Source organism: Trachemys scripta, chromosome 2 (assembly GCF_013100865.1).
Source record: "Trachemys scripta elegans isolate TJP31775 chromosome 2, CAS_Tse_1.0, whole genome shotgun sequence".
NCBI classification, from domain to species: domain Eukaryota; kingdom Metazoa; phylum Chordata; order Testudines; family Emydidae; genus Trachemys; species Trachemys scripta.
Window position 1 is genome coordinate 130,124,229 of NC_048299.1, and position 25,590 is coordinate 130,149,818.

The following is a 25,590-nucleotide window of genomic DNA, read 5'->3' on the forward strand; positions in this document are numbered from 1 at the left end:
TCCCCAGCATGGCACCGCTTCCGCAGCCCCAAGCGTAGATCGCTGGCAACCGGCCATCGCGGATCCATCCGACTGAGCCGTTCGCAGAGCAGCTGTTACAGACAGTACTCCCGCTCCTCTACACTGAACTCAAGGTCTCGAGCCTGGCACCATTCATGAAGCCGTTACTTGTCTCCATCCCGGGATAGCGGCTGTTCGTATGCTAGCCTGGCCTCCCCTCGGAGCCGACAGTCGGTGGACCGGGCATGTCTGGCGGGGCAGCCCACTCTGACGATGCCACAGCAAGTGCAGTGGCACCAGGCTCCCTGGACAGCACCTGGGTACCAATGGACCCCATGGGCGCTGATGCAGCCCGTGGTGGTGGCTTGCTCAGTGGCCGGGGCCTCAGAAAGACCATTGGCCTCCCTCTCTCAGCCCTCCAGGAAGGGGTCAGTGGAGCGCTCTTCCCCAGCCCCGCGCTCAGAAGGGGACCAAGCGCTGGGTTCTGCGGCACCGATGGGGATGCAGAGCACCGCGCCCCCATTCTCACCCTCCCCTGATAAGGTAATCACAGCGCCGCCTCCTCCTGTTCCCCAGGAAGACACAAAAGCCCACCAAGAGGTCTTGAAAAGGGTGGCTTCGAGCCTCAGTCTACAGGCTGAAGAGGTGGAGGAGCCTTTGGACTACCTCTTTGATGTCCTCTCGGACACAGCGCCAGCCAGGTTGACCCTCCCTCTCCACGAAGGGGTGATGAAGACTCCAATGCCCTGTGGCAGACCCCGTCTTCCCTGCCCCCCATATCTAAGAGGGCAGAGCGGAAGTATTTCGTGCCCACCAAGGAGCACAGATATCTATATATCCACCTTGCCCCCAACTCCCTAGTGGTTGAGGCGGTCAACCACAAGGAGCATCAGGGCCAACTCGCTCCCACCCCTAAGAATAAGGACTCAAGGAGACTAGACTTGTTTGGTAGAAAGCTTTATTCTTCCTTGAGCTTCCAACTGAGGGTGGCAAACCACCAAACCCTGCTGGGCAGATACGACTTTAACATTTATGGGGCTTAATGCCAAAGTTCATGGACTCCCTCCGGGAGCATGATAGGAAGGAGTATAAGGCCCTGGTGGAGGAGGGCACAGCTGCCGCTAGAGCAGCCCTTCAGGCAGGCTTGGGCAGTGTCCATGAGGAGGGTGTTGTGGCTCCTCTTCTCCAGGTTGTCCAGCGAGGCACAGAGCTCCCGCAGGAACTCCCCTTCGATGACAAGGCCCTGTTCGCTGGGCAAACAGACTTGAAATTACACGTTCTCAAGGACTCTCGCACAACCTTAAAGACTCTTGGTCTCTATGTCCCGGCCCCAGCCAGGACCAAGTTCAAGCTCAGGAGGCACCCAACCAGGCCACCCACTCCAGATATGACCCTCCTTATAAAAAATCTTGGGACTATAAGAAACGCCCACAGTGGCAGTCTCGGCCTGCATCCCAGCCTGATCCCTCTACGGCCAAGCAGGCGGGTAAGCGCCATTTTTGATGGGACGCCCGGGGATGACTTACCAGTCTGCACCAAGGATCTGCCCAACCTACCATTCTTCAACTGTCTATGTTCTTTTCTCCCGGAGTGGTCGCGACTGACCTCGGACCGTTGGGTCCTCAACACCATTTCCCGGGGCTATATTCTCCAGTTACTCTCTACACCACCTACCCATCCTCCCTTCCTGTCCCTCTTCAGGGATCCCTCTCAGGAGACCCTACTCGAGCAGGAGGTGAGGCGGCTCCTTCATCTAGGAGCGGTGGAGGTATTGCCTGCAGAGTTCAGATACAAAGGGTACTACTCCCGCTATTTCCTTATCCCGAAGGCCAAAGGGGGCCTCAGGCCCATCCTGGACCTGCAAGGCCTAAACCAGTACATGGTAAAACTCAAGTTCTGCATGGGCTCCCTGGCCTACATCGTCCCCTCTCTGGAGACTGGAACGCCGCCCTCAATCTCCAAGATCCATACTTCCACGTTCACATATTCGAGGGCCACAGGCGTTTCCTCCGCTTCACGGTAGGATAGGAACACTATCAGTTCACCATCCTCCCATTTGGCCTCTCGATGGCACCCAGAGTCTTCACAAAGTGTATGTCTGTGGTGGCGGCCTACCTCAGGCGTCGGGGTGGGGGTGAGGTGCAGATCTTCCCCTATCTCGATGACTGGCTGCTCAAAGGTGGCTCCAGATCACAGGTACAGGAACACACATCACTCCTCCTGTCCACATGTACCACGCTGGGGCTGCTGGTAAACAATACCAGATCCACGTTGGTACTGATTCAACATATAGAGTTCATTGGCGTGATTCTCGATGTGACGTCGGCCAGAGCTTCCCTCCTGCCAGACAGGTTCGAAACCTTGAGGGAGCTCATCCAGGTGATCACGAGGTTTCCTGTGATAATTGCCAGGGCGTGCCTCCAACTCCTAGGTCACATGACAGCGTGCGCATACATAGCCAACACAAGTCGTGACCAGACAGAACTGCCGGTGCCCTTGGTTCTGCTCCAGGATGGGCCTGGGCAAGGGTGTGATTTCGGCAGGGCTGTACTCTATCCCGAGAGTCTGTGAACTCCTACCCACCTCCAACAGATATCGCTTGGAATCACCTATTGTGGAATGCACATGAGCAATCACTCAAAGAAGAAAAGACAATTACTTTTTCCATAACTGGTGTTCTTCGAGATGTGTTGCTCATGTCCATTCCGCATTCCGCCTTCCTTCCCCAATGTCAGAGTTATCTGGCAAGAAGGAACTGAGGGTGGGGGGAGCGCGCGGCTGCCCTTATACCGCACCATAGTGGTGCCACTCCAGGGGTTGTGGGGGGTGCTCCCCCCTACGGGTACTGCTAGGGGAAAAACTTCCGGCACCAGTGCAAGTGGCGAGCACGCACACCTATTGTGAAATGGACATGAGCAACACATCTCAAAGAACACCAGTTACAGAAAAGGTAACTGTCTTTTCATTTGCAGAACCCTAAAAAAATTTCAAATGGCAGTGCAGACCCCTTTGGAAATCTTAGACAGAGTCCGCGGATCACAGATTAAAAACCACTGGCATAATAGGTTTAGTTGCCTTTGGTGTATGTGATGTGGCATGCGTTTCGTGCTTTTATCTTTTTTGGTTAGCTGAAAAATCAAGAAACGGTGTGAGTGAAAGTAAGCTCCAGAAATGAGAAGTGTAGTTAGCAGTTGAGTTCACTTCGAAGGTTGCTGTGTTCATGTGTAGCGCTCCCGAGCATGCTGTAGTACTAAGAACATGGACTCAATCAGATTGTTTAAAGACTGTTGGTTGTATTATGGAAACTATTTGACTTGTGAACTCACATATTCACTTACATTAGATGGTTTTCATCAAATAACACTTCTTTTAAAGGTCCTCCACACCCCAAATAGTTTTGCGCACACCTATGTATGAATGTCTGTAATGAGTTTTACTTACTGATAGTGTCTTACCATATGTACATCTGGGAATGACACAATGTGGTTTTTCAATTCCTAGTACATGAACAACGTGGATTCATGGTGTAAGGCCTGTGGTGAGGTAGAACTTCCTTCTGAACTACAAGATTTAGAAGATGCCATTCATCATCATCAAGGAATATATGAGCATATCAGTCTGGCTTACTCAGAGGTAGGCAGTTTATTTATTCCATTAGGCTGCTGACTTATTTACAGTATGTTTAAATAAAATTATGGTTACATCACCAACTGACAAAAGCCAGAAAAGTATCTGCTAGGTTTGGCACTATGCCTTGAAGTATTACACAGAAGGGCAGAGTGTTAGTCTTAACTTTGAATTCTGGCTTTTGCTGGTCTATTTTTCAAACTCCGACTTGGTTTCTGGCTTTTGCTCTTGTGGGAAGAACTTTAAACTGTCTAACTGGGATACCATAATGCTTTCCCTGCAGGCTGCCTGGCAATGTATAAAGTGGTGGATTTTTTCCATTGTGTATTACTTAATGCCATTAAAAGATGTTCAGATGTATTATGATACTGTCATTAAAATATGTTTTTAAGTGCACAGCAAATGTGAAATTCCTTTGGAAAAGCACTGAATTAGGAGTCAGCACTTAAATAAGTGTTTTTAAAACTTTCTATTTATTGCAAAAAGATAAAGTGGATTGGAGTAAGGATTGCATTATTCGTTTGGCAAATTAAAATCAGATACCTTTTTCTGCCAGCAGTAAAAAAGGATCTAAAACTAGCCAGTGTACACACACATTCAGGATTTATAATATTTTAACATGTTCAACATCACTGTTAGTTTTCAAAAAGTCATAAAATTCTGGCTTTCAGATTTACAACCACAAGGTTGCACTTCTAAGCTAGAGAATGTATTTACAGCTGAGTTACCAACTCTAGGAAACAATTTATTTTGAAAAATGCTGACAGAACACCAATACAGCACAAAAAAATAACATCCATCATGAAGTGTTTCTGGTGTGCTTTAAATATTTCAGGGTCCCAAAGGGGCAGGAACTCAAATGGGATTTGGCTTCCCTTTATAACTAAAATGTCCTGTATTAACCATTTTTCTGTTCAGTCTTTCTCACTCCATCTCCTTTAGTGTCAATGTGTATTATGTGCTTCTGGAGAACTTTTTTGAAGGAGCTTGGGTGAGGTGTTACAAAAGTGAATGAATTGAGGGTACTGATGATAAAAGGAATTTTTTAAAAATACTACTTTCAAGAACAAAAATTCTCATTTAGTGTAGAACTCAAACGCTACAAAACTCTGCCTAATGCTGGTAATGGTTTAGTTTTACTGTCTGAATGAAATGCAGAAATTAAGCAACATAAGATGAAAAGTAATTACAAGTTAATTATGTGATATTAATGATTGTCTCATTTTAAATGTGGGGCCAAGATTCTTTTATTTATATCCGATACTTCCCTTTGGACTTGGCTGAATTGAACGGGGTTCACAAGTTCTCTTTCTTTGTGTAAAACATACCTTGATTTCCCTGTTTTGTGCTGAAAGACTCCTTGGAGGAAAGGAGAATGGTTGAGATTGTTACTTACGACAAACCTGAGCATTTGATGGAAGTTTTAGTGTGTTTAAGACTTAGTTTCTTTAGTTTTTAACACCTGGCCTCCCAAGAAAAGAAACTTCCTTTGAAATTTTAAAAACCCCATTCCTTCAAGCTCTTTCAGTCATCCAGTGGATCCTCGTTTTAAAAAGAAAAAAAAAAAGGAAAAGAAAAAGAGTGAAACGCTAGACTCAGTATTCCTGCTAACTCAAATGAAAGCACTTTATGGTGGAGGATAAGGCAACAGGGCGAATTGTGAAATGATATTCATACATGTAAAGAGCAATAAAGTCTTGAAGGAAAACAAAATTAGTTTTTCTTCTTGAGTTAATTATGAAACATTGCAGTAAATGAAACTTCACTTGAACAGCTTATTCCTTGCTAACCAAAGCAGTGGCAAAATTGAATAGTCTGTCATTTTAGTCTTTTGGTGCTATAGTACCTGATGGTGATGAGTAGGAAAAATGAATAAGACTATATATTCTTTGTAGGCAAGACTTTACTCAGGCAGAATATGTGGAATTTTTGCCTGAGACCGGAAGTTGAAATCCTATGTTTGCAACTTGAGTACAGCTAGGTACCTTTACAGAATCCCTTGAAATAAATGAGGCGAGACTTCATCACAACAGCAATTCCCGCCTCAATGTGATGAAGAACTGACAGTACCTGGAATGCAGAACCAATACCTGGATGCAGAATGTTCACACATGATCAATGTGGCAATGCCATGGTACCATCAAGAGCTTGTTACTCAACAGAAAGAGTTCAGCTTTACCCTCCTTTAACACAGATGCCAATCCAGTAGTTGTTAATGGGTAATGTATGTGTATGTGAGAGCCTTGAGTTTTAGGTTATGTCTACACTGCACTTTTGTCGGTCGGGGTGTGAAAAATACCACACCCATGACCGACCAAAGTTTTACCGATGAAAGCGCCTGTGTGGACAGTACTTTGTTGGTGGGAGATGCTTTCCCGCTGACAAAGCTACCGCCCCTGATTGGAGGTGGTTTTATTGTAAAGAGCAGCTACACTGCGTACCTTTCAGTGGCACTGCTGTAGCGACACAACTGGGCCACTGTAAGGTGCATAGTGTAGACACAGACTTAGTGTACTAAATGATAATCTGTTAATTTACCTTTTAAAAAAACAATAAAATAACTGGATTATAGCATATACTTCAGTCACTTTAGGATGAATGAATTATGGGAAGAGGGGGAAATATCATATTAATTCCAGCATTTGTGATTGACCATTTTTTTAAGTATTACACTTATAATGTGTTGACAAATAGATGTACATTTCCCCTACTTTGTAACCAACTTCAAAACTAAACTTCCTTCTAAGCCTTGATTGTACTTTGCAAATTTGAGATACAAATTACAGTATCTGTTAGTAGGAAGAATCCCACAGTGTCTAATGAACATAAACTCAGATATTGGCAATACGTTTGGATCATTGTATGCCCAATCACTGAAATGTAGCTATTGCTAAAACTAGAATCTTATAAAATTAACGTGGCATGCATACAATGGATTAAAAACTGGCTAACTGATGGTCTCAACATGTGATTGTAAATGGAGAATCATCATCAAACCAGGTGTTTCCAGTGGGGTTCCGCAGGAATTGGTTCTTTGTGCAGTCCTGTTTAACGTTTTTATCAATGACCTGGAAGGAAACAGTCATCACTGATCAATTTTGCAGTTGATGTACAAATTGAGGGAAGTGTAAATAATGAAGAGGCCAGACCACTGATTCAGAATGATTGTAAACTGGGATCAAGCAAACCGTATACATTTTAATATGGCTAAATATAAAATGTACATATCTAGGAACAAAGAATATAGGCCAGCGGTGGGCAAACTATGGCTCATGGGCCACATCTGTCCCGTGGGACTGTCCTGCCCGGCCTTTGAGTTCCTGGCCGGGGAGGCTAGCCCCTGGACCCTCCCCTGCTGTTCTCCCTCCCCTGCAGCCTCAGCTCGCCATGCTGCACCAGCGCTCTGGCATGCTGCTCCTACCGGGCAGCGTGGTGGGCTGCGAGCTCCTGCTGTTCTGAGCAGCATGGTAAGGGGGTGGGGAGTGTTGGATGGGGCAGAGGTTTGGGGTTGGGGTGGTCAGGGGATGGGGAACAGGGGGGTTGGATAGGCATGGGAGTCTTGGGGGGCCTGTCAGGGGGCAGCGGTGTGGATAGGGGTCGGGGCACTCGGGGGACAGGGAGCGGGTTGGATAGGGGGTGGGGTCCCGGGGGGGCAGTTAGGGGTGGGGGATCCTGGGAGGGGATGATCAGGGGACAAGGAGCAGGGGGGGTTGGATGGGTTGGGAGTTTTGAGGGGGGCAGGAAGTGGGAAGGGGCAGATAGGGGCCGGGAGCCAGGCTGTTTGGGGAGGCACAGCCTTCCCTACCCGGCCCTCCATACGGTTTCGTTACCCTGATGTGGCCCTTGGGCCAAAAAGTTTGCCCACCCCGATGTAGGTCATACTTACAGGATGGGGAACTCTTTCCTGGGAAGCAGTGGGGAATTGTAGTGGATAATCAGCTGAACGTGAGCTCCTGGTGTGATCTTGTTGCCAAAAGAGCTAATGCGATCCTGGGATGCATAAATGGGAATCTTGAGTAAAAGCAAGAAGTTATTTGACCGCTGTAATTGGCGGTGGTGTGACCACTGCTGTGTCCAGTTCTGGTGCCCGCAATTCAAGAAGGATGTTGATAAATTTCCAAGGGTATGTCTACACTACGAGAGTAGTTCAATTTTACTTAAAGCGAATTTGTGGAACCGATATTACAAAGTCGAACATGTATATCCACACTAAGGACAGTAATTCGACTTTGTGAGTCCACACTAACGGGGCAAGCGTCGACATTGGAAGCGGTGCACTGTGGGTAGCTATCCCACAGTTCCCGCAGTCCCCGCTGCCCATTGGAATTCTGGGTCAAGCCCCCAATGCCTGCTGGGACAAAAAATGTGTCAAGGGTGGTTTTGGGTAACTGTCGTCATTCAACCCTCACTCCCACCCTCCCTCCGTGAAAGCGCCGGCGGGCAATCAGTTCGCGCACTTTTCTGGTGATTGACAGTACGGACGCCACAGCACTGCGAGCATGGAGCCCGCTGCGATCAGCGCTGCAGTTATGGCCGTTGTCAACACCTCGCGCCTTATCATCCACCTTTTTCGGAGGCAGATGCTGAGAAATCGGGCGAGGAGGCTACAGCAGCGCGGTGAGGACATTAAGTCTGAGAGGGGCATAGACCTCTCGCAAAGCCCGGGACCCCGCGCCGTGGACATCATGGTGACAATGGGTCATGTTGGTGCTGTGGAACGGCGATTCTGGGCCCAGAAAACAAGCATGGACTGGTGGGACCGCATAGTGCTGCAGGTCTGGGATGAATCACAGTGGCTGCGAAACTTTCGGATGCGTAAGGGAACTTTCCTGGAACTTTGTGAGTTACTGTCCCCTGCCCTGAAGTGCAAGGACACCTGGATGCAAGCAGCCCTGACTGTCCAGAAGCGAGTGGCCATAGCCCTCTGGAAGCTTGCAATGCCAGACAGCTACCGGTCAGTCGCGAATCAGTTTGGAGTGGGCAAATCTACCATGTGGGTTGCTGTGATGCAAGTAGCCAACGCAATCGTTGAGCTACTGTTCTCAAAGGTAGTGACCCTGGGAAACGTGCAGGTGATCATAAATGGCTTCGCCGCGATGGGATTCCCAAACTGCGGTGGGGCTATAGATGGAACTCACATCCCTATCCTGGGACCGGACCACCAGGCCAGCCAGTACATTAACCAAAAGGGCTACTTTTCAATGGTGCTGCAAGCACTGGTGGACCATAGGGGACGTTTTTACCAACATCAACGTCGGATGGCCGTTCAAGATTCATGACGCTCGCGTTTTCAGGAACTCTGGTCTGTTTAGACGGCTGCAGGAATGTATTTACTTCCTGGACCACAAAGTAACTGTTGGGGATGTGGAGATGCCTATAGTGATCCTCGGGGGACCCAGCCTACCCGCTAATGTCCTGGCTCATGAAGCTCTATACAGGCGCCCTGGACAGTGAAAAAGAACTCTTCAACTACCGGCTGAGCAAGTGCAGAATGGTGGTGGAGTGTGCTTTTGGATGTCTGAAGGGGAGATGGAGAAGCTTACTGACTCGCTCTGATCTCAGTGAAACCAATATCCCCATTGTTATTGCAGCTTGCTGTGTGCTCCACAATCTCTGTGAGACCAAGGGGGAGACGTTTATGGCGGGGTGGGAGGTTGAGGCAAATTGCCTGGCTGCTGATTATGCCCAACCAGACACCTGGGCGATTAGAAGAGCCCAGTGGGACGCGCTGTGCATCCGGGAAGCTTTGAAAGCTAGGTTCCAGAGTGACCAGGGTAACCTGTGACTATTACGTTTTTTTAAACAGAAGCTGAACCTGCCCCCGTTTCTTTACCCAGTTAATGTTAACTATCCTCTCCAGTTACCAACCCCCTTCCCCCCCCCTTCCAACACACCTTTAAAAATAAAATAAATGAAACTTTGTTCATTAACACCGTTTTCTTTATTAAGGATTTCGCAGTAAAGGGTTGAAACTGGGACGCAGACTGTGGTGGGGAGCGGGTGTAGTGTTGGAAAGGACGCTTCTAAACTCTAGGAATGACAGGCGCCTGCTCCTAGAGGGTCCGCAGTGGTGGACTGGTTGTTTCATCGGAACCTGCCACCCCTCCTTTTCGGGACTCTGTGTGGTGGGGCTATGTGACTTTGTGGCGGAGGAGGGCGGTTACAGATCCTCTGCTGCGTGGCTCTGACATCCAGACTAAGGACCGTTGCCTAAGATCTGTAACCGCCCTCCCCCACCACAAACTTACATGCCCCCCCCCCCCCCCCCCCGAACATGAAAACCACCTCCCAGACTGACCAGGGTGCCTAGTGACTGCAATGTGTGTGTGACCTTGTGCTGAACCTGCCCCCGTGTCTGTACCCTGGTAAAGGTGACTGTCCTCTCCAATTACCAACCCCCTTCGCCCCCTTCAAACACGTTGTCCTCTAAAAGAACATGACGGAAACAGTAATTAACAGAAACTTATTTTTTATTAGGAACTACACAGTTAGGGGATGAAACTGGGACTGGGGCTTGGGTGAGGTGCATTTGGAGGGAAGGAAAGGACGTATCAAATCTTTGGGAATGAGAGCCTTCTGTTACTTGAGCAGTCTGCAGGGGTGGAGTGACTGTTTTCACGGCCCTGCCGCCCCTCCTTCTTGGGACTTTGGGTGAGGGGGGATTGGACTTTGTGGCGGGGGAGGGCGGTTAGCGACAGAATGCAGTGGGGCTCTGTCCTCCTGCCTCCGGTCCTGCAGAACATCTACAAGGCGCCGGAGCGTGTCCGTTTTCTCCCTCATTAGTCCAAGCAGCATTTGAGTCGCCTGCTGGTCTTCCTGCCGCCACCTGTCCTCCCGTTCGCTGTGTGATAGCTGGTATTGCAATATGTTCTCCCTCCACTGGGTCTGCTGTGCCGCCTCGGCTCGGGAACAGACCATAAGTTTTGAGAACATCTCGTCCCGTGTCCTTTTCTTTCGCCGCCTGATCTGCGCCAGCCTCTGGGAGGGGGATGCCGGGGTAGCTCGGGAGACACTCGCAGCTGTGGGATGGGAAAAAGGGAATGAATTCCTCAAAAAGATACATTTTTGCAAACAATGAATATAGTCTTTCTCTGTGAACAAGACCATGCACAGCACCTATCACATGTGCACTCAGTACAAGGTCGAATTTTCTGTCTTCACATTGAGTGCCTGGGGTCTTGCTGTACAGATCACACAAGCGGGGCCGGACAACGGAATTCGGCTAGCAGGCAGCCATGGTAAGCCATAGACTTTTGGCTGCTTAAAGCTTAATTTACAGCAGTGCCCTCCTTTCACGTTCCAAGCAATGCTCCTAGCGTTGGCCAGTTCCTGCTGCCGGCGATCCGGCCAGCATGAACTCTGCTCCTGTCCCACCTGCCTCGCGGCTGTCCCCGGGAAAGATCCCTGCATGCTGCCAGCGATCCGGCTGGCATGAACTCTGCCCCCGTCCCACCCCCGTCTTCGCTGTCCCCGGGAAAGATCCCTGCATGCTGCCGGCGAAACACTCAGCATGAATGGTTCGCCTCCCCGCCCCCACCGCGTGGCTGTAAACTGCCGGTTACAGTTATTTAAAGAACAGGCCATCAGTCCCCATACTAAAATTCCCCTAATTCAAAGCAGGTCACCATGAGTGATATCACTCTGGTGAGGATTACAGAGACAGAGAAAGACCACATGCTGCGTGAATGCCAGCAAACACCAGGGCCGTATGCCGCCATGCTTTGCCAGGCAATGATACTGGAGTACCTGCTGCTAGCCTGGCACGGAAAAGTTTTCTACCGTGGAGGAGGCAATAAGGCCGCTCTCCCCAGGAACCTGATGCAAAAACTTTCACATTACCTCCGGGAAAGCTTCGTGGAGATGTCCCAGGAGGATTTCTGCTTTATCCCCAGACATGTTAACAGACTTTTCCAGTAGCTGCACTGGCAAGGACTAAAAAGTTAAGCGCCTAGGGCAAACTAATCATTAAAACCCATTGCTAACATATCATGCCTATTCTATTCAAAATAAATATTTAAAACACTTACCTACTGATCCTTCCTCTGCTTCATGGTCCGGGTTACCGCCTTGGGAGGGTTGGTAGGGGATCTCCGTGAGGGTGATGAAGAGATCCTGGCTGTTGGGGAAATCAGCGTTGAAAGCGCTGTCAACTGCCTCATCCTCCTCATCTCCTTCCTCATCTTCCCAGTCCGCGAACAGCTCCGAGGAAGCGGCCGTCGACAATTCCCCATCGTCAGAGTCCACCGACAGTGGTGGGGTAGTGGTGGCGGCCGCACCTAGAATGGAATGCAGTGCCTCATAGAAACGGCATGTCTGGGGCTGGGATCCGGAGCGTCCGTTTGACTCTTTGGTCTTCTGATACGCTTGTCTCAGCTCCTTGATTTTCACGCGGCACTGCGTTGCATCCCGGCTGTATCCTCTTTCCGTCATGGCTTTTGAGATCGTCTCGTAGATCTTCGCATTCCGTCTTTTCGATCGCAGCTCCGAAGGCACGGACTCATCGCCCCACACAGCGATCAGATCCAAGACTTCCCGATCAGTCCATGCTGGGGCCGTCTTTCTATTCTGCGATTGCATGGTCACTTGTGCTGGAGAGCTCTGCATCGTTGCCAGTGCTGCTGAGCTCGCCACGATGTCCAAACAGGAAATGAGATTCAAACTGGCCAGACAGGAAAAGGAATTCAAATTTTCCCAAGGCGTTTCCTGTGTGTCTGGTCAGAGCATCCGAGCTCGGACTGCTGTCCAGAGTGTCAACAGAGTGGTGCACTGTGGGATAGCTCCGGGAGCTATTAGCGTCGAATTCTGTCCACACTAACCCTAATTCGACATGGCCATGTCGAATATAGCGGTACTCCCCTCGTCGGGGAGGAGTACAGAAATCGATTTAAAGAGACCTCTATGTCGAACTAAATAGCTTCGTTGTGTGGACAGGTGCAGGGTTAATTCGAATTAACGCTGCTAAATTCGACATAACCTCCTAGTGTAGACCAGGCCCAAGGGTTCAGAGAAAAGCTACAAGAATGATGAAAGGATTAGAGAACATGCCTTCTAGTGACAAATAAATTGAACTCCTTTAGTCTAGCATAACAGAAAGGAGGTTAAGGGAGTGACTTGATCGGTCTGTAAATATCTATGTGGGGAACAATATTTAAAAATAGTTTCTTCAGTCTAGCAGAGAGAGGTATAACACGATACAATGGCTGGAAACTGAAGCTAGAGAAATTCAGAGTGGAAATAAGGAAGGCATACATTTTTAACAATGAGAATAATTAGCCACTGGAACAATTTATCAAAGGTCCTGGTGGATTCTCTCTCACTGACACTTTTAAAATCATGATTGTATGCTTTTGTAAAAGATCTACCTGATGAATTATTTTGGGGAAGTTCTTTGGCCTGTGTTATTCAGGATGTAAGACTAGATGATCAGTGGTCCCTTTTGGCTCTGGAATCTATGAATAAGGTGGAACATATTAATTATTTATCACCTCACAGTAACTATGCAGAATAGTCCAGGACAGGATGTGAAGAATACTTTCCCTTGTTACTTTACAAGGAAAAAAGTTCATAGGTCTATGGTTACCAGAATAATAAATTAAGTCAGAACACAGGGGCTAACATCCTAATTTTATGGAAAGTTTCTTGTGGACACTCTACTTTAAAAAAAAAAAAAAAGATCCGGGCCTTACTTTCTTGACATACCTGCAAGAAAAAACCCAGTCTCTAACATTGTTCTGGGTCATTAATTGAGTTACTGATTAAGAAGGAAAAGTCATCTACTGAACTACCAATTTTTGCTACATATATAGATGTGTATTTTCTATCCTACTTTACTTTGTAGGATATTCATATTTTCCAATGTACTTTTTTTGGCCATATTACAATATTTTGTGTTTAAACATAACCACTCAAATAGGTAAGGCGTGTATGTGGGAATAAAGATAAAATGCTGCCCTGTTTAATTACTGGGAAAAGAGAGAACCTCTGAAACTCTGCAAGGCTGTGGAATATTAGAAAATACACAATAGGGAAGAACCCTGTAGTATCTCTAGATTGGGTTGGATTTGAGATATTAGGTCTTAACTGTCTCTAAAGTCTGATTCTTATTGAACGAGAGATCTTTTTTTCTTACTTCACAATTGGAAGGTGTTCTTTTCACAATAGTACAGTTGTGGGCTGTCAGAGCACTGCACCAAATTCTTCCTACAAATGACAGCATCTTAATTGGAATTAATCTTGAAAATTAATTTCTTAAGGACTAAAACAATGAATATTCAACATTAATTAAAAGTAACCTCACCTCTTTATTTGATCATTGCTGCTTTTTCTTCAACTAGTGAGACTAAACCAAATAAGTTGCTGTGTTCTTTTGAAATTATTTTGCACTTTAATGGTTGGGTAGAATCAAGATAAAACTAATAGAATTAACCTCATACTCTGATATCCGTACTACAGGTTAAAATGTAGCAAGATTTGTCATGTATTTCTCAACATTATGCTTCATAGAAGCACTCCGGCTCTGATAACATCTTATTCTAATTTTAAGTCACAAGTAATAGCAAACTTTGACTTAAGCATGCGAAATCAACCGAATTCAGTTAAAACCAACTTTGTTCTTAACTCACATCACTTTGACTCTTATTGACAAGTCACTAGGAAGATTAGTTTTATTGGTAGGTTACTGTTTCAGAACATAACTTAATGCATACAGTGGACATCATATATGTAAGTTTTCTCTGCATTATCTGTTGTAACAGCAGTGTGTTCCCGTTCTGGGATTAGAGAGGTGGAGAGTGCTAGCTGCTATGTCTTTAATTAATCTGTTCTGTATAATTTTGTAGTTTGCGTTGTTCATTAATGAGCTTTCGAACAGAAACTTAATTCTTCATCCTTCTTGCCGGTCAGGTGAGCCAAGATGGGAAGTCGTTACTTGACAAACTTCAGCGACCTTTGACTCCTGGAAGCTCTGACTCATTAACAGCTTCTGCTAACTACTCCAAGGCAGTGCATCATGTCCTGGATGTCATCCATGAAGTACTGCACCACCAGCGACAACTGGAGAACATTTGGCAGCATCGGAAGGTCCGCCTGCACCAACGGCTTCAGCTCTGTGTTTTTCAACAGGATGTCCAACAGGTTAGTTCCAGTCTCCTGATGTTAGTGTTTGTGACCAAATACACTATTAACAAAGATGAGAAAATAATTAAAAACAAGCAATTCCGGTATAAATTAGAAAATCCAAGCCCAATGTTACCAGTCATAGGCAGAGACTCAATCTAGAAGAAAATGAAAAGGTAGATGGAAATAAATTTTCTGGTATAAAGCATACTGTTGGCAGAATCCCACAGCTACAAATCTGTAGTATCTAGCAACCCTCTATTCGTTATTTATTTGTGCTGGTTTTTTATGTCATGTAGAACGTTTCAGCTTACAGTAATGACAGCATTGAATTATTGGTAGTGGTCGAGCAGTGATACCGTGAGGAAGCATGGAAGTTGAGATGCATAGCTTACATACATCTTAGGGAATGAGTCAGGGTTTTTTTGAGAAGTAGAACACTGATGAGAACACAAAGTTTCTCTGTCTATTTTGAAAAATAGAGGACATCTTTAACTTTCCCCTGGATAGCCATCTGTGAGAAGCAAAAGTCACTCCAGTTTAATGACTCACCTACAGGTTACCACTTACAATAATTGATCAGGATACTTGAAACTTATGTAGTGCTAAAATGCTCAAAGCACATTAGAGAGATACCCCTGTGAACATAAGTGTAATCTATCTCCCATCTTATGGATCAGGAAATTGAACTGAAGAGGTTGTGACTTAACCAAGGCCACGTTTGTAGCTGGTGGATCCTAGCTTGCAGTTGAGGACCTCCTAACGCTCAGCTGTGCTTAGACCACCAAGACAGTAGCTTGTTTTTTTGTTCAACAATTAAACAGTGCCCTAGAATTGACTGTCAATCCAAAAGTAAATGTGCTATCAGCTGTGCCTGATTTAGACAGTACTATGATGGATTTGCTAAGCAGGAGACTACAACTTCTATCAGCTCCTTTCTTATTCAGAATGAGGTCCATAGATCCTAGACATTGGGATTTCTGCTTCTGTGCAGCCTTGGAGGCCAGCCAGTCCTGTTAGACGGGCAAGGGAGACGTGGCTCCACCTCTGAGAAACTGCCAGATTTGGTCTGCCTCTGCCTTTCTTCTGGGAAGAGAGTCACTGGGAAGTCTGCCTGTCTCTGTATCCTGATTCAATAGGCTGTTTCCTCTAAGTACACAACACTACAAATACCTGTCCTTGGCCTTTGGTTTAGGATCAGCACTGCAAAAGCTTACAAAACGTGCATGTAGTGCTATCTGAGAGCTGCTCTGTCTACCCTCTCCTGGGTGACTTCTGTCCTGAGTCAGTCATAGATGGCAATACCCAAGTGATAAGGTTGCTGCGAAGCACGGTTTTGTGATTTGAGTCTGTTAACTCAGTCTCAGTGTGTCCCCCATCTTCTTCAAAATTCTACAATGTTCCTTACTGCAGTGGTTCTCAACCAGGGGTACTTGTATCTCTGGGAGTACACAGAGATCTTTCAGGGGGAACATCACTCATCTAGATATTTGCCTAGTTTTAATATCAGGCTACCTACACAAAAAGTACTATCAAAGTCAGTACAAACTAAAATTTCATACAGAAAATGATTTTATAGTGCTCTATATACTAAGTACTTACATTTCAATGTATTTACATTTCATTTGATTTATTTTAGAATTATATGGTAAAAATGGGAATGTAAGCAATTTTTCAGTAATGGTGTGCTGTGATACTTTTATATTTTGTATGCCTGATTTTTGTAAGCAAGAAGTCTTTAAGTGAGGTGAAGCTTGGGGGGTGGGGGCACAAGACAAATCAGACTCCTGACAGGGGTACAGTAGTCTGGAAAGGTTGAGGGCCACTGACTTATTGCATGAAAAACAGGAGAAGCTGAGAAATCTTTTCAAAATAGTCAACCTTTCAATGGGGACTACCCATTGCTACACTCCTTTCTCTTCTGGGATCAGTGGTCTCCCATGTGGCTATTCTTAGTGGGCTATTGCTCACATGAGGCCACTGGAGTGTCCTCTTATCCTTCTTCCAAGTATCTCTCATCTACTCCTCAGAAAAGGTCTTTCTCCCCGGGAGGATTCTCAGGTCACTCAGATGGTGGACAAATCCAAGCAGATTGAAGTCGGGTTTTCCAATAGGAGAATGGGTCAGGACAGTTATCACCACAGATGCCCGCCTAGAGGGATGGTGTGCTTACATGGAATCAAGGACTATCCAAAGGATCTGAAACAAGAGAGCACGCACAGCATAAACTGACAAGAACTCAGGGCATTGCAATGTGGTCTCACAGCTTTGCTCCCATACTGGGACTTTCCTCGTGCTGATCATGATAGACGACACCTCAGTCGTGTCATTTGTCTATAGACAAAGGGGAGCAAGGTCTACAGTGCTGCAAAAAAGAAATTCACCTTGTTGTCAACTTGGGCAGAGAACAATTTGCAGTCTTCTCCCTCCCTTCACATCAAAGGGAAAATTGAATGTTATGGCCAACTAGCTCAGCAGGCAAAATTGGATCATCCAGAATGGTAACTGCATCCACAGGTATTCAGTCTCCTGGTAAAGGATTTTGGTTTCCCAACAGTCGATGGGTTTGCCTACCACCTTCATCACAAGGTTTCAGGTTCTTCTTTTTCTGATGGGATCACAAAGCCAAGGCAGCAGATGTCTTGTAGTAAAGATGGCCAAAAGGAATTCAGGAGACAAGCAGCACTGGTAATTCCGATATACCCATTCTGGCCAATGATGCCTTTATTCTCTGGCCTCTTTGACATGATGCAAAGATTTCCTATCTGCTTTCCATCCACAAGGGATATGATATTACATGGGTCCACGCATGCATCAGAATCCAGACAGTCTAGCCTAGCTACGTGGTTCTTGAACAGAGCCTCTTAAGCCGAAAAGGTTATTCAAAGAGATAGTATCCACAGTTTTAGCTTCCATAAACAAATCTACAAATTCAAACCGTCCAATGGCCTGGCTGAGGCTCTCCCATTCGTACTCAGTCTCGTCCCTGCATTTGCATCATTACCACAGTTCTTGAGTTTATTCAAGATGGACTTTGGCTAGCCCTGGCAGTACAGACGCTCCAAGATCAAGTTGCTGCTTTGTCAAGCATCCTTAAGGAATCAGGCAAGTGGTGGATTTCATCTTACCCAGATAGCCAATTTTTTTCTTATGAGAGCAGCATCTCTTCTACATCCTCCTGAAGTGCTCTTCTGGGATATTACCTGGTTCCCAGTGCTGTTACAGGCCCTCCAATTTAACCACTTGTAAAGATGTCTCATTACTTTGTAACCATTAAAGTGATTGTTTTGGCAGCAATCATGTCTGTTTGCAGAGAGTCTGAGTTGGGCGCTTGGTTCCTGGAACCACAGTACTGCATCTTACATAAAGCTGAAGTACTTTGAACCATCCCTGCCTTCAAACTAAAGATTAACTTCAGGCTCCATAGAGCTCATGAAATTGTTCTTGCATCCTTCTGTCCAGCTCCATCTCACCCCAAAGAGAAATTATGGCATAATTTGGATGTCTGCAGAGCTCTTCAAAATATACATTCACTGCACAGCATTTGTCAGAAAGACAGACGCTTTGTGCTTTATTATCTGACGTCAAAGGGAAAACAGGCTTCCAAATCCACCATTTCCAGGTGGCCGAGGTATTGTGTATGAGAAGCGTGCAAGTCAAAAAGCATAACTCCATCTTTCACTGTCAGAGCTCACAGCTGTTGTAGCTCCATGGACAAAAAAATACAACGCCTTATATGAGGAAATCTGTAAAGCAGCCACTTGGTTCATACTGTCTTCATATTCGATAGGCGGGACTGTAACGGGGTACACTCACCTCTCATGAGCGTCCTCTTGGCCAAGTGCATGTGCTTGCACACTCTCTCTCTCTCTCAGATTGGCCCTGCTCTGGGATAGCGCAGGGCTCCCTCCCTGGAGACAATGTCTTCGCCCTCCTGGGCTTCCTGGCTACAGCTCTCCAGCTGGGCCACTGTAGTTCAGTTCCCACTCTGGGGTGCCTCAATGTCCTGGCCACTTTCCCTCAGTGGCTAATGGGGGGACCCAGGCCTGCCCACTACTCTGGGTCCCAGCCCTGGGACCCTGTAGGTAGCAGACATCTGCTGTGTCCCTTTAACTATATTGCACGGCTTCTCTAATTCCCTGGGCCACTTCCCCATGGCTCCGCGATGTCTTCACCCTTATCTCAGGGCCATGTAATAATGTTGTCCCAGCAACCAACTCATGGCTCCTTCTCGTGCTCCCAGGCTTTTGGCAGCGATGCCCTGTCCGGGGTTCTGTAGTTGTCAGCCAGCCACACCTCATCCACATTCCTACCGCACCAGCAAGGGACTGAACTCTCTCTGGCCCTGCAGCTCTTCTTATATTAGCCTGATGGGTCCTGATTGGCTGTATCCCACACAGCCACTCTAGGTAGCTTGAAGGACCCTCTTCACTGTCCTTTTTTGGGGCAGGGTGTGGCAGGGCGAGGAGGCCACCAGCAGGGGGCCTCAGAGGGTCTGGTATAAATGTATGTCCCTGTGATGGGGTATCATCTTATGCTGCCTTCATCTGAAGGGTGCTCCTCATTTTAGTATCCCAGTAACTATTAAGTAAGTGCTATTTCCTTTTGCAGCTGTACATAATTGTATATAATCCTCACCCCACATCTTTTCCCCAGAGTGAATGCTGCTATGAAAATCCCAGTGCCATGGATCTGTAGCCATCATAATGAATAGGGACATTTGTCTGTGCCTGAACTGAACATTTCCTTTCTTGGAGTAATTGTCCACAGATCCACACCACCCCAAATGGGCTGTTAATGGAGAAAAGATACAGGATTAGTAATTGGCACTCAAAATGTATTAGTTGAATTCCTTGCTCTGAAGGTGGATTGTTCTATATAATCTTAATGCTTAGTATTTCTTACTGATGAAGTGGTTAATTTTCCTAGGATATGAAGGTGTCTCAATTGGTAGCCTCTTAGAGGTGAAGTCACACTAAGGGCTGGTCCACACTAACCCCCCACTTCAAACTAAGATACGCAACTTCAGCTACGTTATTCACGTAGCTGAAGTCGAACTATCTTAGGTCGAACTTACTGCGGGTCCACACGCGGCAGGCAGGCTACCCCGTCGACTCCGCGTACTCCTCTCGCCGAGCAGGAGTACCGGCATCAACGGCGAGCACTTCCAGGATTGATCCCAGAAGATCGATTTGCTTACCGCCGGACCCAGATGTACCCTTATTCTGCCTCTGACAGGTTTGTTCTGCCTCCTAGGCTGCATAGAGCAGAAAGCCCAATGTCATGCATTTGGGGACCTCATTACTCCAAGGAAGGAAACTTTTGGGTAAGGCATGGCTACATTTTCCTTTTCCCTGGGCCAGGTAAGGGTTCTGGGCCAGGAAGTGGCAGCTGCATGGCTAGCCAGGAGCTGCAGAGAAGCCAGATGCAGAGGGGAGTCCCTAAGGATTGTGTGCAGAGCCATGTGTGGAACAGGCTGCGGCAGCTGGACATTTACAGTTGTTTGTAGGCCTATGAGGCTCTTGTCTGGGGGAGCAGCAGTGGCTGGGCAGGGAACCAGTACAGAGAGGCCCCAATGAGAGAGACACCACTAAGTGACCCTGACCTGGAAATCTGCAAGCGCCTGTTTGCTTGAATAGAGACAGGACTGGGCACCACAGTACTGAGCCTGAAGAGCCCTGATGATCAGTTGGGCTGAACTGAGAGGCCTAAACAAGAGCCTGCTATTGCTCACTTGGAACTGGAACTGTTTAAGCCTTTGTACCTAGGTACCTAATACACAGGCTTCCCTCTCCTGCCCACTCTAGTAAAGTATGATGTCACTTAGCCATGCGTCTGAGTGGTCATTGGGACCCACCAGGGCTAGCGCTTGCAAAGCCTAGCTGCTGAAATACCTACAATGCTTGTCTCAGAGTCACGGTCCACCTGGCAGGACTAGTGGTATTTTAGGGGTTTGGTGTACTCCAGCACAGCCCAGACCCAATAAGTATAGTACCTGTAGAGGACTGAAGGTCTTAATTTGTCTGTGCAGATCTATGTGCTCATTAGCCTCAACAGAAACAAGTGTAAATGGATGTAATCAAAAGCCAGTGTTCCAAGATGAAGTTGGCACTGCAGTGTGGCTGCACAGCACAGGGAATAGGCATTATGTTCTTTGGCAAGGTTGGTTGCTTCAAGGCTGGAAGGAAGTGCTGTAGTAGGAATACCACACTCGGCTTTCTTGTCTTTGGGTACTGTGCTCGGGGGTGAGGGAAGGGAAGGGTCATTGAGTATTACTCTGTAGCAACTGCCAATCGTTGTCAATCTTTAGAACAAAGTACAATTCTCATTTAATGTGAAGACATTTCTTCTGACAATTTATGAGCAGTTCACTTCAATACCATACAGTTCAGAACACACAGGGCAGGTTATTTGTTTATGGTGGCACAGTTTTAGAGCAAATGGCAATGTGAAGCCAAATCTAGATCAGAAAAATTGAATCGATAAGATAAGAGATTCAGAATGAGATAAAGAAATTCACAGAAGTGTGGCTGAAGTAGACTATCTTGTTTCTGAAAAGAATTATACAGAAAATATTGCACAGCAAAGAGACTCATTACTCATCTTTAACCCAAATTGACAAAGAAATTAGGACATGTTTATGCTTATAGTTTCTGTTACAAAAGATATAGAGTAAGTTTTACTGAAAGTGGATTTTAGTTGATGTAAATCTTTTCATAAATCAATAGCTAGTGATTATGGGGTTAACTTGGAGATTTGGCCACACATTCCATTGTATTATGGGTACTGAGTTGCATGTTGATTAAGATTAAAAAAATGACTTGTAAATGAAATTTTCACATACACGTGCCTTTCACAAAATACTGGATATGAGCTGTTGGGAGTAAAACAAACTATGCACCTTGGATGGGTCTGGCAATGAGTGCAAAATTCAGCTGAGGCAGCAACACAATTAAAATTGGTGCTTTATAATGGTAGAAAGGGTTTTTTTGGTTTTGTTTGGGTTTTTTGCAATAGGTAGAAGACTATGATAAAGGAAATGATCGGACCAAGAATAGTAGAGAATTAAATGCAGTAGTAAAATTTAAATGCACATTTTACAAGAGATGTTCTTAAATAAGAGGTAGACATTAGCCTTATTTATATATTTATATTTATTTAATTTAAAGTTAATTTTAGTACTGTTATTACATGATTGAGTGTTCAGCTCTGGTGGCTACAGTTTCAAGCTCAATAGAGTTACCATGTTTTAGATCAGGGGGTCATAGGAACACATGAAACCATAGGCAACCAACATATACAAGAACAAGGTCCACTCTCGTTTATCTGTTTTATTAAAGCTGCCAACAAAGTTATGAATGTCACAGCATATACAACTCCTAAATAGATCCATGTGCCAGTTATAACTACAGACATACTCACATTCTCCTAGATAATGTTAGAATCTGATGCTCTCTCATGTATTGATCATCAATACAAAGGGATGGTCCCTGCTGGAATTCTCCCATAGGAAGCTCAATTTTCCTGCACTGGGTACCCCCTTTTTATAGTGTGATTCTGTCTATACGTACATTCTGCGCATGTACGTGAAAGTGTCAACCCTCTTTTTTCCTTATTCGTCTGTGTCACCTAGAAACATAAGTTACCCCAAATTCTATAGGCTGTGTATGTTCGTTCTCTTTATTCTCAGTAGCATTGATGCACCACCTGTATCCTGTGGTTAAGACACATGTTGGAAACAGATGTGCTTTTACAGCATTTTTATGATTTAAAATTAATCTTCCGGCTACATTTTCGCAATATTACGACTTGGTACCTCTTTCCCCATAATCTTAGGGCATCGGGTTATTCCTCAGTCATTTACTTATGTCAGCATTTATCTCCAAGGCCTAAAATAGCTTAGCTAAAATCTTGCAGGCCTCAGCCTACAGGTCTTGCGTTTCAGCCTTTTTTACTAATATCTAATACATGATTCCCTCTAAATAATGATCAGTCTTACACTTCTATAATCCTAAAAATTAACTCTATTTAACATACAATGAATATAGATATAATATGACAGTTAATCCTAACATCACACAACAAATGGATAATAAACTAAAATCATTGGCTACATCTCTCCCCCTTGACAGGGTGAGTGTAATCTCATTATCAAGTTCAGAGATCAGACAAAAGGATGAGGAATAGGGAAATGCAGGGAGGGAAAGCTTTTAGTTTATGTATGAAGAGACATCTGTGCTATTTATGTTGCTTACTGATGTAAGGTGGAGATCAGAAATTGCTGCTGTTCAGCCGTACAAAGAGCTACAAGTCATCATTAAGGCTAAGATTTTGTCATGGTTATTTTTAGTAAAAGTCACGGACAGGTCACGGCCAATAAACAAAAATTCACGGAAGCCGTGAGCTGTCTGTGACTTTTGCTGCAGCAGCTCCATGGTTTCCCCTGCCACCCTTGTGGCTGGGAGCTGGGGGGTTCCCCCTCTGCCCATGGCAGCTGGAACCTTGCAGGGGGCCCCCTGTTGCTGCTGTTGCCTGATGCTGGAACCCTGCAAGGGGCCTGCTGGCTGCCAGCTCCAGAGTCCTGCAGCTCCTGGGGCTGAAGCAGAGAATGTCACGGAGGTGACTTCCATGACTTCCTTGATATAAATGTAGCCTTAGATGTCATACACAGCTGCAGAGAGCCATGAATGTACTTGGGTAGCAAACAGACTTGTCACAAGTTTATTCATCGTAGTTAATGCATTTCTCAAAACTAAATACAGCTGTCTCTGTAGAACTCTCAAGATTTAGCATTCAAAATCTGGCAGCAGATTTTATTAGTTGATTTCTGTTAATGTTGTTGGCACCCACCTGTTTGTTTGAAATCATCACACACACCTCATCTTTCCTTCCTCCCCAAAACTAGTTCCATTAGTGGCTGATATTATGGAGAAGAAAAGAAAACAAAATCAAGGGTATGGGACTCAAATATAGGCACATTTTAAGCCCTGTCAGGCTGTTCTCTAGCAGTATGAAAAGAGCAGTAAGAAAATACTGGTGGACTGAGTTACAATGAACCCTCCCTAGGAGGCTGTGCTAGTAGAGGAACGCACTATGCACAAATCTAGTTTACAAGCTAGATGAGCATTATCAAACTGTCTTTGAATGATCTGGCTGGGGCCTGTAGTTTTGCATGCCTTCTTCTCACTCTTTGGGCCTTGGCCAAGTTGTGAATTTGCCCCAATTCCAGAAAAGGATGGCCAGCTACCATTGTAGTTGCATTACTGCAAATTCACAATGTAGATGAGGAAAGTTGCAGTTTCCACCGGTGGAGCTTGATTCCACCTGGGCAAATTCTCAATTTACATAATATATTAAAAAAAAAATCAAACCTACTACTAAGTTAGTAAAGCTTTGGAAGCTGCTATACAGCTTACTCTGGCTTAGCTAAAAAATTGATCGGTTGTTTGCCTTCCCTAGAAACAGGACTTGCCTTTAAACTATATTATTTCAGCTAAAAACTCCAAATCTAATCTCTTGCACCTCCAGGTGCCAGAGATCTCTGATCAGGGCAGTAACAGACAGCATGTTCAAAATGAAGCTCGGCACACAACTCTTCCTGTGTTGATCCACTTACCGAAAGGCATTTGGATGCCTAGGCCTATCTTCTCTTAGCTGACTGGCAACTGAGTTCTGTTGTTCTGCCCAGCAAATTTTTCCTCTGACCCAATGCTGCCAAGTTATTTTGGCACCACTCCCATATAGTCCATGTTTACTCCTAGGGGAATTCTGCACCACTGTGCAATGCAGACTTTTGCAGAAATTAACATTGTGTGCGTAGAATTTTCTTTTCCCCCCCAGAAATGGGCTGCAGAGATGTTGGCTGCCACTAGGGACTGCTGGACCTGGGCAGAGCCCAGCTTGCAAATAGAAGACAAGGCTGGCCGGGGGGGGGGATGGGGGGAGAGAGAGAAGAGGGAGGGAACTGGAGGGTTTCCAGCAGCTGCAGTTCTCAGCATGCCCTGAAGGAAGGAGGCAGCGATGCATAGGAAATTCCATGCAGGCCCGGGACCCAGCATCAGGCTGTTTCTCCCTCTGGATCCATGGGCTCTGGGGGGTAGAGGGTGTGAAGGCCTGGGGGGCCACAGCTGGCCCCTGCGGGGTAGGGAGTGTGAGTGTCTGGCCTGGAGGGGGCAACAGCTGGCCTCTTAGAGGTGGAGGGTCTGAGTGTTTGGCCTATGGGGGGTGTGGCTGGGCTGTGAGCTTCCGGGCCGGAGGAGTCCCAGCAGCTGGCCTCTGGGAGGCAAGAGGTCTGAGTGTCTGAGACTGTCAGGTTTGGCCATTTGCCAGCAATACCCTCCTGCCATGTACGTTGGCCAAACCGGACAGTCTCTACGCAAAAGAATAAATGGACACAAATCAGATGTCAAGAATTATAACATTCAAAAACCAGTCAGAGAACACTTCAGTCTCCCTGGACACTCAATAACAGACCTAAAAGTGGCAATTCTTCAACAAAAAAACCTTCAAAAACAGACTCCAACGAGAAACTGCAGAACTGGAATTAATTTGCAAACTGGACACCATCAAATTAGGCCTGAATAAAGACTGGGAGTAGATGGGTCACTACAAAAACTAAAAACTAATTTCCCCATGCTAATTTCCCCTTACTGTTACTCACACCTTCTTGTCAACTGTTTGAAATGTGCCACCCTGATTACCACTACAAAAGTGATTTTTCCTCCTGTTGATAATAGCCCACTTTAATTGAATTGTCTCATTAGAACTGACCCCCCACTTGGTAAAACAACTCCCATCTTTTCATGTACTGTGTATATGTATTTTCCACTCTATGCATCTGATAAAGTG

At 45.9% G+C, this 25,590-nt stretch overlaps 1 protein-coding gene across 4 annotated transcripts in view; it reads left to right on the top strand.

Moving 5' to 3' along the window:
• The window catches only part of TRIO (trio Rho guanine nucleotide exchange factor), a 418,347-nt gene that overhangs the window by 168,582 nt on the left and 224,175 nt on the right, over window positions 1-25,590 (top strand). For all 4 annotated transcript variants that reach the window (XR_004644600.1, XM_034761550.1, XM_034761548.1 and 1 more), the window contains exons 8-9: window positions 3,502-3,633; window positions 14,530-14,760. Coding sequence is in view for 3 of the 4 variants with exons in the window: in XM_034761550.1 (XP_034617441.1) it covers window positions 3,502-3,633; window positions 14,530-14,760 (363 nt within the window). In the remaining variant the exon portion in view is untranslated. The remainder of the gene's footprint in view (window positions 1-3,501; window positions 3,634-14,529; window positions 14,761-25,590) is intronic.